The sequence below is a fragment of the Triticum aestivum genome, chromosome 1A (assembly GCF_018294505.1).
Source record: "Triticum aestivum cultivar Chinese Spring chromosome 1A, IWGSC CS RefSeq v2.1, whole genome shotgun sequence".
Classification (NCBI taxonomy): Eukaryota; Viridiplantae; Streptophyta; class Magnoliopsida; order Poales; family Poaceae; genus Triticum; species Triticum aestivum.
The window spans coordinates 13,002,542-13,019,569 of record NC_057794.1 but is presented as its reverse complement, the minus strand read 5'-3'; the positions used below and the strand labels follow the sequence as shown (position 1 = coordinate 13,019,569).

General features: G+C 41.0%; 1 protein-coding gene across 2 annotated transcripts; it reads right to left on the bottom strand.

The window, feature by feature from the left end:
* Nucleotides 1–561: 561 nt before the first annotated feature.
* On the bottom strand, nt 562–16,187 carry LOC123185916 (uncharacterized). 2 transcript variants are annotated; one of them, XM_044597735.1, is made up of 8 exons: nt 15,274–16,187; nt 15,016–15,188; nt 13,948–13,976; nt 13,838–13,864; nt 13,633–13,760; nt 12,608–12,735; nt 1,309–4,443; nt 562–1,203 (listed from the first exon to the last, which is right to left on the bottom strand). In XM_044597735.1, the coding sequence occupies exons 6-7, from the start codon at nt 12,685–12,687 to the stop codon at nt 1,350–1,352; spliced, it is 3,174 nt and encodes a 1,057-aa protein (XP_044453670.1). In that variant the 5' UTR covers nt 12,688–12,735; nt 13,633–13,760; nt 13,838–13,864; nt 13,948–13,976; nt 15,016–15,188; nt 15,274–16,187; the 3' UTR covers nt 562–1,203; nt 1,309–1,349. The 2 variants fall into 2 exon arrangements, with proteins under 2 accessions (XP_044453670.1, XP_044453663.1); XM_044597728.1 differs by having other exon boundaries at nt 13,838–13,976.
* Between the last annotated feature and the right edge of the window lie 841 nt (nt 16,188–17,028).

The window sequence follows — 17,028 nt, the reverse complement described above, 5'->3', positions numbered from 1 at the left end:
TACCATGGTGAGTTGGAGAGATGGTTTGTGCTATGCTCTGTCACCTCATACTGACTGAAACATATGTGGTTGTCGAATGATGCAATCTCTAGTTTTTTACTATTTTTTGCAGTCAACAAAGGTTCCTACACATGAATATGTGCACAAGCGGTTCGAGTCACACCTGAATGACCTCATGTGGATGTACAAGTTCCATGGTTGGAGCTACCTTGCTGACTGTGGACTCTGCTTTGGTGAGTATATATAGACCAGTAGTTTGAGCAGATTTAGTCAATAGTTCTAGATCAATATCTGCCAAATAGTAGATCTTTGTTGTGGTACACTAGCAATAGAAATCTGCAACCCATTTTGCAAGTTGCTTCATAACCTTAACCTGAAGGAAATATTTTAGTTCTTTAGAAAACTCAGTGTCTCCCTTTTAATATAAACCTCAGACCTGTCCAATGGTCTACTTCTGAGCGTGAAAATAACGATAGCAGAAAGGCAGAGCAAAATACCCACAAAACTAGCATCATATAGTGAAATGGATCTTGACAAATAAAACAGCAACAGTGCTGGTAGGAGTACAACACACTTGTAGTTAAACACAACAGCTGAAACAAATAAATACACAGGTCACTTAAAGTCACAAACCACACTTGATAATTAAACATATCTCACACCAAACACCAGCATTACATAGCTTACACATACATCACCAACATAGTATCGCGGACACTCCAATAAAATGTGTTGGAACATGGAAAAATAAACCCGATTCCATGGGAAACAAAGTGGTCGGTCGACAATAATCAGGGAACTGGACTTTTATTTGGAAAAAAACTCTGAAACCATATGAATGAAATGCAGGTGTATACAGAGGCAGGAGTATGTACGTACGTGGCGTGTATGTTATGGATGGATACTACGAAGAAAACGGGGTTGACAGACACAAGGGTAGCTGATAGACACAGTATGGATATATGGTGGTGGAAAACTGTTAATAAGGTAATGTTGATGAATGTACTCTGTGGTCTATGGTGGAACATTGTTGGTAAGGTAGGCACGGGAGGCATTGGAATTCGGAGGCTCCAGCACCCTCTGACGTGGCGCTGTGATGGTGGCGTCATTGTCATGGAAGCATGGGAGCAAATGGCAGCTCCTGGAGAGCGTATCTTTTGACGTTGATAAGTCTCATCTTGCGGGACCAGAGTGGTTGGAACACTGTTAACAAGGTAGTGTTTAGTAAAGTATTCAGCTTATACATACATACAAATCTTGAGTATGGTTGACGAACAGAGGATAAATATACAGAGAGAAATCACATACCAACTGATGGATGGATAGATGTTTCGATGCACTGGGTTCAATCATCTGAGGTAGCTGCTCATCTCGGCGCGCTCATCGAAGGAGGCGACCTGCGGAGGAAGCTTGGGGTCATAGCTGTTGCGGTGCAGGGGTGAGCCCCACTGGAGCTTGCTCCACCAGCTCCTCTCGCCGTTCACCTTCACTGTCTCTGGCTGGCGTCCTTGTAGGCGCGGGAGGCATCGGAGGCTCCAACACCCTCGGATGTGGAGCTCCTTCCACACAGGTGCTATGGTGGTGGCGTCATTGTCATGGAAGTGCTGGAGCAGTGGCAGCTCCTGGAGACGTATCCTTTGGAGGCTTGGGAGCTGATAAGTATTACCTTGCGAGCGATAGGTGATGAAAATTGTCTTGAGTTTGTAGCAGAATAATATGTCAAGTGTCTTGAGGCATGGCAGCGTTGCTGTATGTGGCACCACGTGCTCCAATCTTGGGCAGTCCTCTAAGTGCAGGTGCTCTAGTCTACCGAAGTCAGAATAACTATACTCTGAACAGAACGAAACTAGCCTTTTGAGATTACAGACATGCATATTGCGTAGTTTTTTCCAGCCTAGAATGTGATATACAATTCCTTCCATTTTATGGCACCAACGAAGCTCACATTCTTCTAGCTCGATGAAGTCGCTCAAGGAATGAAAAATCCTAATCGAAGAATCAAATGTTACTGATATTGATTTGGTGACATTTAGAAGATTGGGTAAACCACGATGTGTCTGCTGCATCCCTGTGATCTCCATATGGCGCACAGTTTGTTGAAGGGGAAGTGTAATCGGCGATGTAGTTGCAATTTTCTCTACATAACAGCTGTTATATACATCCTCATATGTTGGTCGCTTCCGTGACAACTCCTGCAACTTGCTATCGAGCATGGCTTCTTCATCTTGCACTCGCATGCTATTTGTAATGCATGGTGCCACTCGAACATAGAACGATTGGAAAAATCTTCCATCTCTTACTAAATTCTCTAGAGTGTTGTTGAAGCTATGGAAGAACCTGGGGTCAGTAACACACACTTGGGAAACTTGATTACAGTGATTGCCATTTTCTTCTGAGCAATGATCCAAGTAAAACACTTCCGGCAGTCGGACCAGCCTATGCCAAGGAAATCGCCTCAGAGAAGGAACACCCAGTAAGAGCAATCGCCTAAGTTGGGGAAAATTAGGGACGTCAGCAGGGAGATCTTTGATAGCAGTACCAGACAAATCAAGCTCCTCCAAAGCACAAAGATTCATGATCTCAACAGACTCCAGGTTTCTACAACCACGCAAAGACAAGCGCTTTATGTGAGGTGCACCGATAAGCACGAAGGATATAAGCCTAGGATGCCCTTCCAATGTAATTCCCTGTAACCTAGAGATTGGTCCTGTGAGTGAAATCAAGTCCTTGTTGTCAATGAGCTTGAGTGATTGTAGCTTCCGCATTTCTTCAAATATCCTCAACGGGAAGTATTTTATTCGAGTCCCTGTGACCTCAAGGGTCGTTAGGCTGGATAGTGCAGCCATGGAAGGAGGTAGGTCCACAAGGTTAGCGCAGCTGACAAGAATAAGTTCCTCCAGATTTGACATGTCCTCAAAAAAAGTGGGAGGGAAAGTAGTTATTTCTGAATAGGACATGTCGAGATAAATTAGATTGATCTTTTGGTTGGCCATATCTTGTGTCAGATGAGAACAAGGAACTCCATTCATATCAAGAATTTCAAGCAAGTATAAGGTTGACAATGGTGAATATGAAGAAATATTTGTTGATGAGTATGTGGCACTAGTTGTGGATGAACAAGAAAGAGTTTTTAGACCATGGCAACCTCTAAGGCAAAGCAGCCGAAGGTTTGTTAGGAAACCGATGGAATAAGGGAGTGCTTTTATTGGAGTGTAGGAGATATCAAGAACACGAAGAAAACAAAGTTTGGGCAAGAAACTGTTCAGCTTGGATAGTATGAGTGATTGATGTGAGCAGCCTCTTAAGATAAGTGCAGCCGAGCCACTGGTTTCCTCTGGGCACAACCATTCTCGGCTTACATGACATCCATTGTCACCATTGAAGGAAATCCACTTCTTTTTGTTATCAAAGAGTTCATCAACTGTGATGCCTTCTGCAACGAGGCCATGGTATACTAAGAACTGTGCGCCCGTACTGGTGGCTTCATAAGCTTCATTAGCAAGAGAAAAAGGTAGCTGCAATAAAGAGTATTTCTGGAACGCCTCAAGGATGACCCTTCCAACTCGATGCACATTTGAACACTTGCTGCTGATGGTGTTGGTTTCTTCTTCTTCCTTGATTGCCATACATGGCAAGATGCCCTGAGCAGCCCAATGGTTGATGAGCTCATCTGAGGTGATAGCTGCCACTTGTGAATGTTTGGCAAAGATTGCCATGGCGTAGTGGAAGCACATGAGGGCTATGCGATGCCAGTACTCCTTGCTTTCTTGACGGATCATCCTGAGTATATGCTCGGCCGATTGATGCAGTGCATAGAGGATAAGCACGACAACCTGGTCATCTTTGTCAATGGATATAACTCCATCGTTTTTTGACTTGCTCTTTTTGTAGGCATCATGAGAAGTGGTCGAGATGATCCATCGAGAATTTCCCCACAAAGGTGGACGAAGCCCGGCATCTTCTAGTGTAAAACTGCCAGGCTCAATTGGCCACTGGAGGTTCTCAGCCACTAGCAAGTACTTCGCAGTTATCAATTGTTTGATGATCTGCGGAACTATATCTTGCCGCATGTGGGACTCCAAACTTGAAGAGGTGCCACCATCATAGGACCCGTAGGTGTAGTACAGTAGCTCGTCTTGCCTTTCTTTGAGCACGTTGTAATATTGGTCGAGCAGGCCGAGCTCCTTTGCTGCAGCGAGGGCCAGCTGGTACTTGGTGCTCATGATGCCTCTTCCTTGGGCTTCCTCTGCCGTTGGTGTAGGCTTCAGATCCACCTTTATCACGGGTTTGAATTCTCCTAGGTTGTTAGAGATTGTCTCCATGGCCATGCCTGATATAGCCCGTGTGAATGAAACCATGGGCCCCACCCCAACATTCCAATGCACACAATGACCAATGACGGCCAAGCGATTATATGCAGGAGTCTCACGGTATCCATTAAACCTGGCCACATAAGCAAATACGTAAATTATTAGCAATTATGTACTGATCTAAATTCTTCTAAAAAAAGTACTAATCGAAATGGTCAACAGCTAGCTAGCCGGCTGGTCAACAGCTAGATGTCAACCTCAACCTTGTTCGCGCGTGCACGAAAACTTGAGCGGCTTGATTACTTTCAACCAATCTCTCATATCAAACTTATAAAATAGAAAATGCACGTGTATAAATAATATGAGCAACCGACCCATAAGCAATTCGTTCCATTAATATGTCAAGAAAAAACTACGAAAAACACACATTGCACACGCATGATTGGATTAGTTACTTCATTTATGAGGAGTATTTTTCAGATTTTTTTCTATAAAAGCATAATTGCTTAATATTTTACTCCCTCTGTAACTAATATAAGATCATTTAGGTCATTAATATGGAGATCTGAAGGAATTTATATTAGTTTACAGAAAGAGTACTTAGGAAAGAATGTACATGACCAATATTGGAAGAAAGAACACATAAACTACAAAAAGCAACATGATCATTCCAATCTCATAAAAAAATTATTATCATTAAGAACTACTTCTAGAGTGTTACATCTTCCTTTCCCCTCTCATAAGGCGATGGGTAAAGCCTTGTTTCTCACGGTCTCTGCCGGCGAGCCCATGGTTTCGCCTCCCCTTTGCATGCCGCTCTGACGGCCAATGGTGGGAAGCGTACGTAATACTAGTGCCTTGCCACCGGCTAGTGGACATGTTAGGGCTTTAGTTCTCGCGGGGCTCGCCGGCAAGTCAGTCTTCCAGTCTTCGATCCTCCACAAGTTCGTTCGTCGGGACGGATTAGAAGGAGCTTCGATGTAGATTCCTGCCAGCTCCTCGGGGTAGCGAGGTTAGGTTTTCTCGTCATGTGTACACGACACCGAGATTAAGATTCAGGTTCTTCGGACCAATTCAAGGGTTCAACGGCGAAACATGCGGCTCCAGGTCGCTGGTCCTTAAGGGCACGTGCACAGAGAGTGCCATCGACAAGGTCAAGCCAGCTCCAGTACAGAGGTGCTGATAGAGGCGCATTGGCGGTCTATTCCGGCGGCAACAGTGGTTGTTCGATGGACTAGAGACCTGGATGTAATTTTTATTATGTTTCGATGCTTTGTACATCTGATCAACCTTTATAATAAATCCGATTCACGGACTCTTCCAACGTGGCGGTCCTTGGCCCGTCGTAGCCGCCGCCGCCCAAGGTTGATGGCCTGTCATGGGAAGTACGCTTTCCAGTGGCTCTACCCAAGCCCAAGATAAGCCCACCAGGCCCATCTGTAGACAGAAGCCCAACAAGCATCTCCAAGGCCCGAAATGGACCCAGTGATGCAGAGAGTGGGTGTGTGTGGGGCGAGTGAGTGTATGTATACTGGTTTGCTAAGACTACCGATTTTCTAATGCAGATGCAAAATGAATTGTTTTTGTTTTCCGGAGACCCTTAACAAATCTGCTATACCTTTGTGGATGAATATTCATCCAAAAAACGATTTACTGTTGCAACTACTTATGAAGTTTCAACACATTTGTGTGACTAATAACTTAATTCTGAAGTGTTTATTCTTAGGCCGGTGACTACATATTTATTATTTTCTTGTGGAGTGATCACCTTTTACTTTTAACACGGGAGCACTCACAAATTTTTATAGGGGAACACACCTTCAAGACTATCAAACTATCATGGAACTTGCTCCATAAGAATTTTGTTCCAGTAAGGATAAATAAATGATAAAATAGACGCAAAGATGGGAACTACTCCCTCCGTTCCTAAATATAAGTCTTTTTAGAGGTTTCAAATGGACTACAACATACGGATCTATATAGACATATTTTAGAGTGTAGGTTCACTCATTTTGCTCCGTATGTAGTCCCTTGTTGAAATCTCTAAAAAGACTTATATTTGGGAACGGAGGGAGTAGAAGGCATACATGTCCCTTATATACATCAATTTGGATCTTTCGAGCCTTGTGCGGATACGACGACTCTTTTGATATCCTTCAATGTATCAAGAGGTGGTAAATAAAAATGTACTACTCGTAGTAATATACCATTCTTGCTCTCAGTTTTTTCTTCAGATTAGGTGGGATTTCTAGATGTTTGGTTAATAGGATCAACTCAGAATTCTTTGGAGCTAGAACCGTATCTTACTTGCATAATACTTTACACAAGATATATAGTGGTTGGGAACAACACAAATGCATTGATCAGACAAGTTGTATATGGCAAATATGTGTGGTTGATCAAACAAGATATATAATGTGTGTCATTGAATTCCTAATAGCTTTGTTAAACTTCGCTAAGAATATAAGTTAATTAATATTTGCTCCTCAACAGTGATGTTATTTTCCTTCCATCTTGGATATGCCAAAATATTCTGATACAGGAAACATCATATATAGTGCAACCTACATATTATCACTGTCCTATTATAGAGGTATAAATCAGTTTTAAAGGTGTGATATGTATCTCATTTCTTACTGTCCTTCTGAATATTGATTACCATAGTGTAAGGTATTGGATATATGATCTCACCTTCATAACAAAGTTGGCATGTATTTTGTCAGTGGTATTATCTCCAGGGAATATTTTGCTCTGCTTGAAACAAACCGGGGAGTACGATGTTTTTCCGTTAGTTGTAGATTTGCTGCTTTGTTACTTTCTAACAGTAGTTACATGGTGTGTTACTACGCATTGCCAAATATTTGTACCTACAGGCATTTACTTAAAGAAATAGACTATTCAATAAACCTTTCGCAATATCCTTAATCGCTGCCTGAGTTCTTGATAGGACGGATGCCATGACGGAGTTCATTGCTTGGCTGGTGGAGAACAATACATGAACCTGAGTGACTTCAAAGATTTCTACAGTACATGGTGACTGTTTCGTGATATAGTTCATCTAAATGTTTTCATATTAATGTCTATAAGGCCTATAGTTGTTCTTCCTTTTTAAATTCTACTATAACTTTCTTGAGAGGATTCATAACTCTTACGTCTGATTCAGGTCTATAAGCCTATTTGTTTTTCAAGTGTAACTGTTTCAAGTTTGGCCTAGTTCATAGAAAAATTCAACAATCACAATACTAAATCAATATGAGTAGAGCTATTGTGTAGGCCTATATTTATTTTGTATTCTAAAATGTTATTTTTTTTCTGTAACCTTGGTCAGACTTGTAGTGATTAGTAAAGATAAAATCTATCTAGTAAACCCGAATAAAGAGATTATCATTTTACCATTTTTGCGATAGGTATAGCTTATATATATGAAAAGCAATGGTTTCGTCTCTCTAGAAAAAGCAATGTTATATTCCAGTCAGAGAATATTGCAAAAGCATGCATTGCACGTGGAATATTACTAGTTTTGTTCCAAAAAGATTTATTGTGAATCTAATTATGTGCGAGTGAAATTAAGTTATATATGTTCTCTTCTGTGCCAGCCAATGATACGGTTGCTAGGTCGCACGTGTATTGCAGGGCATAATGCATGAATAATGTCTTCGTTGTGCTTGTTATGATTTAGCCACTGTGCACAACCAAACCAATTAAGCAGAGAAAGGTTTCCATCTATACATGAAAATCAATTGAAGTCAGTACATGCATAGAAGGTAGGAGTAAATTAGAAGAACTTAAATTCCAGGTTTTAATCTTTATGTTTGTTGCTTGAAAACAGTTTGATCGCAAAAACAATTAATGGTAAGTGATCGAGCCGCTAGCAGCACACTTAGTCGTTTGATATAGAATGACATGACCAAAGAAAGTTGAGTAAAAGAAAGTAAGAAAAATGGTCCACGTTCGCAAACTTAAGGATGAGGATACTAGGCGGCCGGTTTTTTATCCTGGTCACCCCTGGTGGTGAAGAGAAGTGAGAAAGCCAACTACTCCGTATATGAAGTTTGAAGGGGGATGCAAATGAGCTTGAGAGGTGGGAGGATCCAGGGACATATCTGGCACTCCCGAGGCTCACATGTCCCATGCTCCCGGAGCACCTGGAGCATTGGGGGTTTGTTTGGTTGGAAACTAATTTTGCCAAGTGGATCCAGCGTTCATGGATCCAGCGGTCAGTGTCGGAGCCTTTAGACTTGCACGTAATTGTGGGACTCCTCACAGGGTTTCCTGTAAATTTTTGTGAGCTATCCCTATGACCGTTGGATTGAAGCATGGGACCAGGTGACTTTCCTGGGAGGAGCCAAGTTAGTGAGGTCAGTCTAGCCATCCATTTCAATTGGATGGTCTTGGAAAGACGGGACGTTGGTAGTACAAAATGGGCTTATAGCACTAGAACCTTTCTCTAAAGATAGTCCGATCAATGGAAAGGTATCCTTTGGATTCTTAGAGTCGCGACAGGATGTCATGAGGTTTTTCGACTACGGAAGACAATCGATCCCTAAAAGCCCTAGCCGACGGAGAGCAAGAAGACATTGTTGTTTCCCTTCCTTTCGCTGGTCCTTTCGGAACCGGCCCCACAAGCCTTTTATATCCCATCTGGATCCAACAGTGGGAGTAACCCAGAGCAATACTTGCATGCAAATTATATCCTTCTAAGTTAGGGTTTTGTAACATTTGTGGTGTCTACCAAAGGAGGCATAGTGCATTAGAAGTTTCCCCTCTTTATTCTTGCCTCAGTGTGGCCGTTGCTGCCAACATCGAGAAGCCAGAGGTCTTTTGGTTCCATGGGTGGACGGCTACTAATCACCCGGATCATCATCTAAAACTTTGGTTGTCTCCACGATAGCAATGACAAGCCGTTTCTGTTGGTGGTTCTTTCATTCGTCATTTTCTCTTGGAAATCTACCTCGATGATTTGCCAATGAAAGGGTGATTCATGGCATCATTCATTTAAAGTTGTGTGTCCCCGACCATAGAGCTTTCAACTGTCTTGGGTTCTCACTTCTTAGAATGGGCACATGCGACTCTTCAAAACCAGTTGGGTTAGTTCAGCTTGGGTGGGCTTTTTCTTCTATGGTTTCTTCATAGAACACTTGGAGGAACGTCGACATGTGAAGGGCGGTGCTAGAGATAATTTTGGAGGAACTTGATGTTTTTTTTATAGGGACTCTTGTTGCTCATTTTCATTTCATACACTCATATTTGTTGTACCATCTTTGTTTAATGATTCAAGTCGGTTCATTGCTAATAAAAAAGCATCAAATCGGCTTGAAACCTCAAGGACAACAAGTTAAAGTGTGACATCCCTTCTCCCAAAAAAATCTTCAAAGGTTTTGGCCTGGACGTGCCTCGGGACAGGAACTCGAGTGATTGCTCGAGCAAGCGCTCGACATCCTACAATGATATCTGGGTAGTGATACTTGGGAGAGTATGACCGACCATGAGATCTCCCTCGACAACGGCTATGTTCACCATTCCCATGGTCTTCTATGCGACCTCGAGGCGTTGGAGACCTGTTGTCGACTATGGTGGCATGGCGAGTGAGACTAGTCACAATGGTCGCTCTGTCATCCAAAGTCGGCAAGGTGGGACTTGGTGGATATACTAACGGACACTTCTTATACCTTCGGCTTTTTGGGTTGGCGATGACGATCTTGCGGTGGTGGTTAGGGGATCGTGATCGCGGCAATGCAATCGCCATTGTTTCAAGGAGGAGAACGCCGATCCTCTTGAGTGTGATGTTCCCAGAGACTGCACGGGTTCCAAAATGGGACCCTGCTAGCTACGCGACCTCGATCTTGATATTGGTGTCCTAGGTGATGCTCCAAGTTCCTCATGGGCTTCGACCTGGGCTGTATCTTTCTTCATCCGATTAGCTATTGATTGCATTCTGGGCTTTGGTTATCTGGGACTCAAACTCATCAATGAGCTTGCGAGCCCCGTTGTCGATGATGACAGAACGAAGATGATTTAGCTTGCCGCTAGTACTAGGAAGTAGGAGTGAGCCCTGCTAGGAACCGCTTGAGCTTTTGCCATCACCTACAGTTGTTACTCGAGTGGGTGTCGAGTGGTCAGTTGTGCCTTCAGGGTGGGCCATAGCGTCTTGATTTGGCGGAGCCAGAGGATCAGCTTGCTGTCCGTCGGCGTTCACCATGCAGTAACCAAGAGCTGCAGATCCCAATGCGTAGGACCCGGTGATGGAGTAGGCATCATATTCCAGATCTATAAATCCTCTTGGCGATATGAATCATCGGTCACGGGGCGAGTTCACCTCCTCCAACCAGGATGCTACCCAAAATGCATGGCATTGCATTTTTCGTGAAGACTAACAGGAAGTAGTTTGCATCCACCCAGCCGGTGTAATCAGCATAAGACGAGGTTGGTGCATAACCCTTGACCGATGTAGCATGAGTGCTCCATCTCAGCGAACAAAATCGGAGTCGATGACGTAGATCGGATCTGATGTTGCGAGGTCCCCACTGTCAACGCGAGCTGTCGAGGATAATTATCTCGATGCCCAGAAATGGTAGGGTATTTGTACGCGATTTCTTTGGTCGTATGGATGTGCTCGGGTTACTAGGGATCACTAGACATGATTTTACCTAGGTTCGGGTCCCCTAGGCCTTGGAATCAGCCTATCTGAAAAAGGTGGATCTTGTTGAACTAGTAGGAAGAACACCCTTCTAAGGCGATGGTATTCCATTGATAAGATGGAAGTTATATTTAAACTAGAGAGAAGCTCTAAAATGGAAATTGAAAAGGAACCCCTTGTCTGTCTAGGTACTCATCCCGTCGGAACTCGGAATCAAACATGGCAATGGAATGAATCTACTTTTGACTTGTCTCCATATGCAATAGTTTGATAATCAGGTTTCAAGAATGCTTGAAGAGAAGGGAAACCTCAGAGGCAGAAGGTAATAGCCCTAGTTCTGCATGAATTGGATTATATCTAGATAGAATACAATAGTGGTTACAATGTGGGAAACCGATGAGTTGCGCTGCAACTCAAGACAACTCAAGATCGCTAGGGCTTCTGTTTCGTGACTATTGACTGTGTAGACCTTAGTCCTCTTGTGTGTTCTTTTCCTCTTTTATATACTCATGATATGGTGGTGGCCTCTTCTCCTTCGAGTAGGTGTCCTCTTTGTGTACGAGTCAGATTCCAGACCGTTTACGAGTGGGACTCATGGTCTCTTACCAAGTAACCTGCAAGAATTTCCTTTGGGAACCCAAGTGTACACCTACTTGGTCGGCGATCTCTGTGCGGGCCCCCAAGGGTATGCAAATACCTAAGCCCATACGGCTTGTATATGGTATACACAGTATAGGACATGGTAGTATGACTACCCATCATAGTAGTTGTGTTTTTAATGTTTCCTTGGATCAGACGACTGGAATGGCCCGAATGTTGGCACATGGTTTTTTGCCCATATCAGTACCAATTTGCTCTAGTTTTGAAGGTCTCGCCGTGAACAATATATTCGTTCAAACTGATTGTCATTAGGATACAAAGTTTAAAATTCATGATGTTTAAAGAAGATAAATTCTCATGTACAAGCACCAATATCCAGTCCAGAGCCCATGAGGAAATTGTGATTCGCCTAAACAGAAGTTGCACAGACTTAAATCATCCGGCCTCAATGGACAACAACCTATAGCCAATCCGGCTTCCGATCGGAAGAAAACATCGGACATCCGAAGCCTATGCACGCAATATATATCTATATTCGACATAGACCTCCAAAAGACATACATGCCAAATTAAGACCTACAAGTATTTTAAATGTTTTTCTAGTTTGCAGTTACTATGATATCTTGTTGAATTCTGAAATCTATTTATGGTAAATTGTTTTGTTACAGTAAAAGAAGATACATTCAGTAAATTATTATGTCCAAAGAAAGGAGAAAAAAGTACTTCTCAAAATACACTGCATAATCAAATGGAACCTCATTCAGCTTAATTTGTTCACCAGCATGTTAGTTCATATCTATTTGAAACTAAACTATGTTTGTCGACTTTTGTTGCAGGTAACATCTAATTAAGTCTATTTATGGCATGGGCAAGCAACATATGTCTTTGGGGATAGGGTATCATGTCATATATGTGTTTGGTAGAGGACTAAATGAATGCGTTATCATTTTTAAGTAAAATAAACAATTTAAGGTTGTTGTAACAAAAAAAGACATGGATAACCAATAAAAAATCACTTTGTAAAAGTAATGAATGTAAATTAAGAACTTCTAATTCATACCAAAAATCTATATCTCTCAAATCATCACGCCATTTATCCCGCTCATGATTGGGCCATTTTTTCCAAGAAGATGATGCCATGACTTATGTTCAGTAGTGTGCCAAACTTGCTAGTCTGCACAAGTTGACCTGCAAGACAAAGATGACTTGAATCGTTTATTCATAAGGAATCACATTATCACTAGCATATGTAGCAAAACAAAAAATAGTATATAATGTGTGTAAAGTTGATAGTTCTCCTACTAGTAGAAATCCAACACTTATTAAACAAAGAACCTTGGCAAGATAAGAAAGTACAGTTTGGGCTAAGACATACTAATTAAAGTAAGGACTGAAACAGAGAGTAATTGCAGCCATAGTTCTTGAGCAATGAACATTGAGTATTACGTTGTACTTGGACCATGGTGGCAGCCATTTAAGAGGTGGAAGGAAGGAGAAGATGGATACCCTCCATGGCTGTTTCTCGAGCAGTGGTTCAAGGAGGGAAGATTCCATATCTGTGGTGGTAAGATGGGTAAGGGAAGATACAAGTGGAGTAGCCTCTGGTTTTTCTGGGTGAGGAGTCTTTTACTTGGAGCAGAGGAGGATGGGGAAACAATTCTATTAGGAGCATGGATGTTCGTCGCCGATGTTGATTTTTATGTTAAATACATTTTTACATGTTCATAACTCTTGCATGTCGTCTAAATTTATTAATATCACTTTTAGGTGATTTCTTCAGATATCTTCGACCTAGATGACAAGTCAGCCTGTGAGAGCCTCTTCGGTTTTGTCTACAGAACATATAGATCAGGCACAAATAGTTTGAGATTAGAGCGGGTACAAACTCTTTGCTCTGGCGCAAATTACACAAAATATATACATATTATTATGTTTCAAATTATTCTCTGAAAACACATGTAAATTTCCTAGTATAGCAATTTTAATAGAAAAACAGACACCTAAATTTATTTCAAGCAACACTAAAGTCATTGAGATTGTTAGGCGGTTGAATTCAGTAGAAATTAAAATTATCCACATATTTACCTCTCAGATCTTGCCTTCTAAATCACCAAGAAACAATATTCAGCAACACTTAAAATGAAGGGTGCAAAATAAATATTAATTCTCTATGATTTGGCTTGACAGCCGCACACAAATTTCCTTGTACAGTCCTGAGATAACAGAAGGAGTTGACATTGTTAGGTGTTATACCGCCAAGAAATAAATAAGAAAGAGATAAAGAAATTACCTGATGGTAAAATGGGGCACTTTATGTCTGCAATACGAATGTCAAGAGATGATTGATCTGATCAACTAGATTTACTTGAAAAATCTCAATATTGGGAAAAAGTCAATGACCTTTTTGTTGTTTTTCTTGAAACTGGGGCCTAGAAAAGCACGCAAATTAAACGTGAAGAAACAACAAAAGGGGAAGCCAATGATTTTTTGTATTGATCAGTGGAAAAAGGACATTATGTCTAGATAGGTAAAGAACACAATAGCAAAAACAAAAAGGCAGTGATTTCTTTATACATTTCAAAACGGGAAGCTAGATAAAAATAATTGTTGCATATCTAAAATAACAGCTGTAAAAGGAAACGAAGTTGATTTCTTATAATATTGATTACTTGCTAGAAACAGGGATTGTACTCTAGATGTGCAATAGTTGTGGTGAATGCAACATGCAATAAAATGTTTTGTTTTTTCTGTATTGATTACTAGAAACAAGCACTATTTGGGATGTGTGAAAGAACAAGGATCAACAGGGAAAGCACCAATGGTTTTTGTGTATTCTTTTTGCAAAGATGGATACAAAACGTTGAAATATTTTTCTTAATTGTTATTTATCACTACAAACAAACATTGTTTTTGTATATGTGAAAGAACAAGAATCACCAGCGAAAACGACCAGTTCTTCTTGTTGATTGGCTAGAGATAGTATTAATCATAAACTAGATATGAAAGCATAAAAGTGAGTGAAAACACCAATGAGAGTTGAATATAAAGTAATGCTTCTAGCTAACAGAAACGAAAGAATTTTGATGAACAATAGCAAAAAAAAAATAGTTGCAGAAAAGACAAATGTCCGGGAAGGAGCGGACGGGGGGTTTCAATGAATGCACTCTTATGACGTACATACACACAAACCAAGGAACTGAACCATAAAATGGACCAACGTTGGGATGCTTGATTACAGCAACAAGCAACAAATACATTTTGCTAAGAGATAAATTGTTAAAGCAACAGAATCATGAATATTGGAAGCATCAACTTGGCATTGACAACTCTTATCTCAAGAATGAATGGAATATATACATAAACATTGTAAGCATACATAACCATGTCCAAAATTTTAATAGAGGAAACTTTACTGGGTGACCTTTGTAGAAATAATATTGATTCATTGACCATCAATGTATGTTTTACCTCTCAGCAGCTAAGAAACCTGAACTCGGGATAACTTTGTATAATATTAAGTCATGTAGGTTCTTAGATCACCGAGAAACATATATACAGCAATACTTGAACTGAAGGCTGCCAAATAATATTAATTGTCCATGTTCTGCTTAAAAGCTGCACGCTTGCTTCCTTGTACGGTCCTTAGAAAATACAAGCAAATTGACCCTGCTTATTACATATAGCCCAGAAGTGAGTAAAAATCACAAAGGAGAATATATAAAGTACCTGGTGGTTGAATTAGGCCCGTAATATGGATGTCAAGAAATGGCCTGATGAACCAGATTTACTTGAAAAACTCAGTAGTGGGACAAGCCAACAATCTTTTGGTGTTTCTGGCGGAGCTGGTAACTAGAAAAGCAAGCAATGATAAATGATAACAAACAACAAAGGGGTGAAATCAATGATTTTTTGTGTTTTTCCAGTATTTATCCGTAGAAAAGAGAGCGAAGTCAGGATAAGAGAACAAAAAATAGCAATAATGGAAAGCAACTGACTTTTTTTGTCTTTGTTTCTTAATTGAAATTTAGAGCTAGATAAATTGAGTTGTTACAGGTCTGAAAAATCAACAGTAAAGGGAAACTCAAATGATTTTTTTTCAATGTCCATCAGTAGGAAAAGGGATTGCAATGTAGTTGCGGAAGAGCAATGGCGGAGTGGAGCATGCAATCAATTTGTTTTGTACTGACCACTAGAAACAAAGAATATTTTGTATATGTGAAAAAACAACAATGAACGGTGAAAATACGAATAGATTTTTAGTTTTTTTTTAATGATGACTAGCAAAGGGGATTAAAAGTGGAACATATTTTTTTGGTTTTTTGTATTTATCACTAGAAAGAAAGACTATTATTTATAGACGAGAAAACAAGAATCAAAAGGGGGAAACACCAACTAATTTTTGGCTCTTTGTTTTTGTGTTGATGACAAGAAACAAGATTAATCCTAGACTGGATGTGAAACCACAAAAGCGAGTGAAAGCACCAACAAGAGTTGAAACTGAAATGCCACTTCTAGCTATTAGAAGACGAATGAATTAGAACAGGGTCGAACGTTTTGGTGGCAGGAGAAACAAATGGCTAGGACAGGAGAGGGCAAGGCGTCACAACGCCTGAACTCATCACTTATATATACAGAAAACTTAAACATCAACCGGAGGAAGGATGCGATGCTTGGTGACAGTAGCAAGCAAAGAATACAGTTCTGTCACGGATAAAGTGTTAAAGAAGGAAACAAATCATGAATGAGCAAGGAATAAAGGGGATAACCTGCCATGTGCACCAAGGCAAAGGGGGCATTATGTAAAGTCCAAGCTGCATAAAGATTAAGGTGTAGCTCTGCGATCCATGGTTGTAGATCCCCACGGTCCTGCACTAGTTATTCAAGATGGATGATCTTACTTTCATTTGGTACGTCCAACAAATAGGCCTTAGATATTTGGGTGTGTGGCTAGAGGCGATAATAACAAAATTGGAGTTGTTTCTGCTTTACTGGCAAGTTTTAAGTAAAAACGGGAGGGGGGTGGGGGAGGAATCCAGGAGGAGATGAAATAAAGTCTTAAATCTGTGATCTGTCTGTTGATTCTATCCTCCATCTTTTACAGATGCATTGAACATCAGAAAAAGAAAAGCAAGAGCAAAAGAAAAAGGGCACGGCAAGCTTGAAAGACGGAACAAGTTTGTTATCATGGCAATGTCTTTTGATCTTGTGAAGGTACTTTGGTGAACTGAAAGCACCAGCCAGCATCGCCTGTCACATTGAAGGCACTGCACGAATCTGAGGGTGCCCCCATGCCTTCGGCTTGAAATAGATATTTTAACTGGGTTCTAGATTGAATATGCTCACGCTATCTCATATGTATGCGTACTAAATCTGGACACCTCTGCAAACTGGATCGTCAGTTTGTGTGTGTGCAGTAACAGAAGTTGCGCCCAATCCGAGCGAAGAAATCGACAATTTCGTTGGCATTTGCAGGCATCCAGA

Coding starts and splice junctions, on each gene's coding strand:
- LOC123185916 (XM_044597728.1), bottom strand. CDS start 12,687: ATGGCATCATCTTCTTGGAAAAAATGGCCCAATCATGAGCGGGATAAA. Junction 4,444..12,607: donor TTGAGAGATATAGATTTTTG/GTATGAATTAGA, acceptor TTATGTGGCCAG/GTTTAATGGATACCGTGAGA.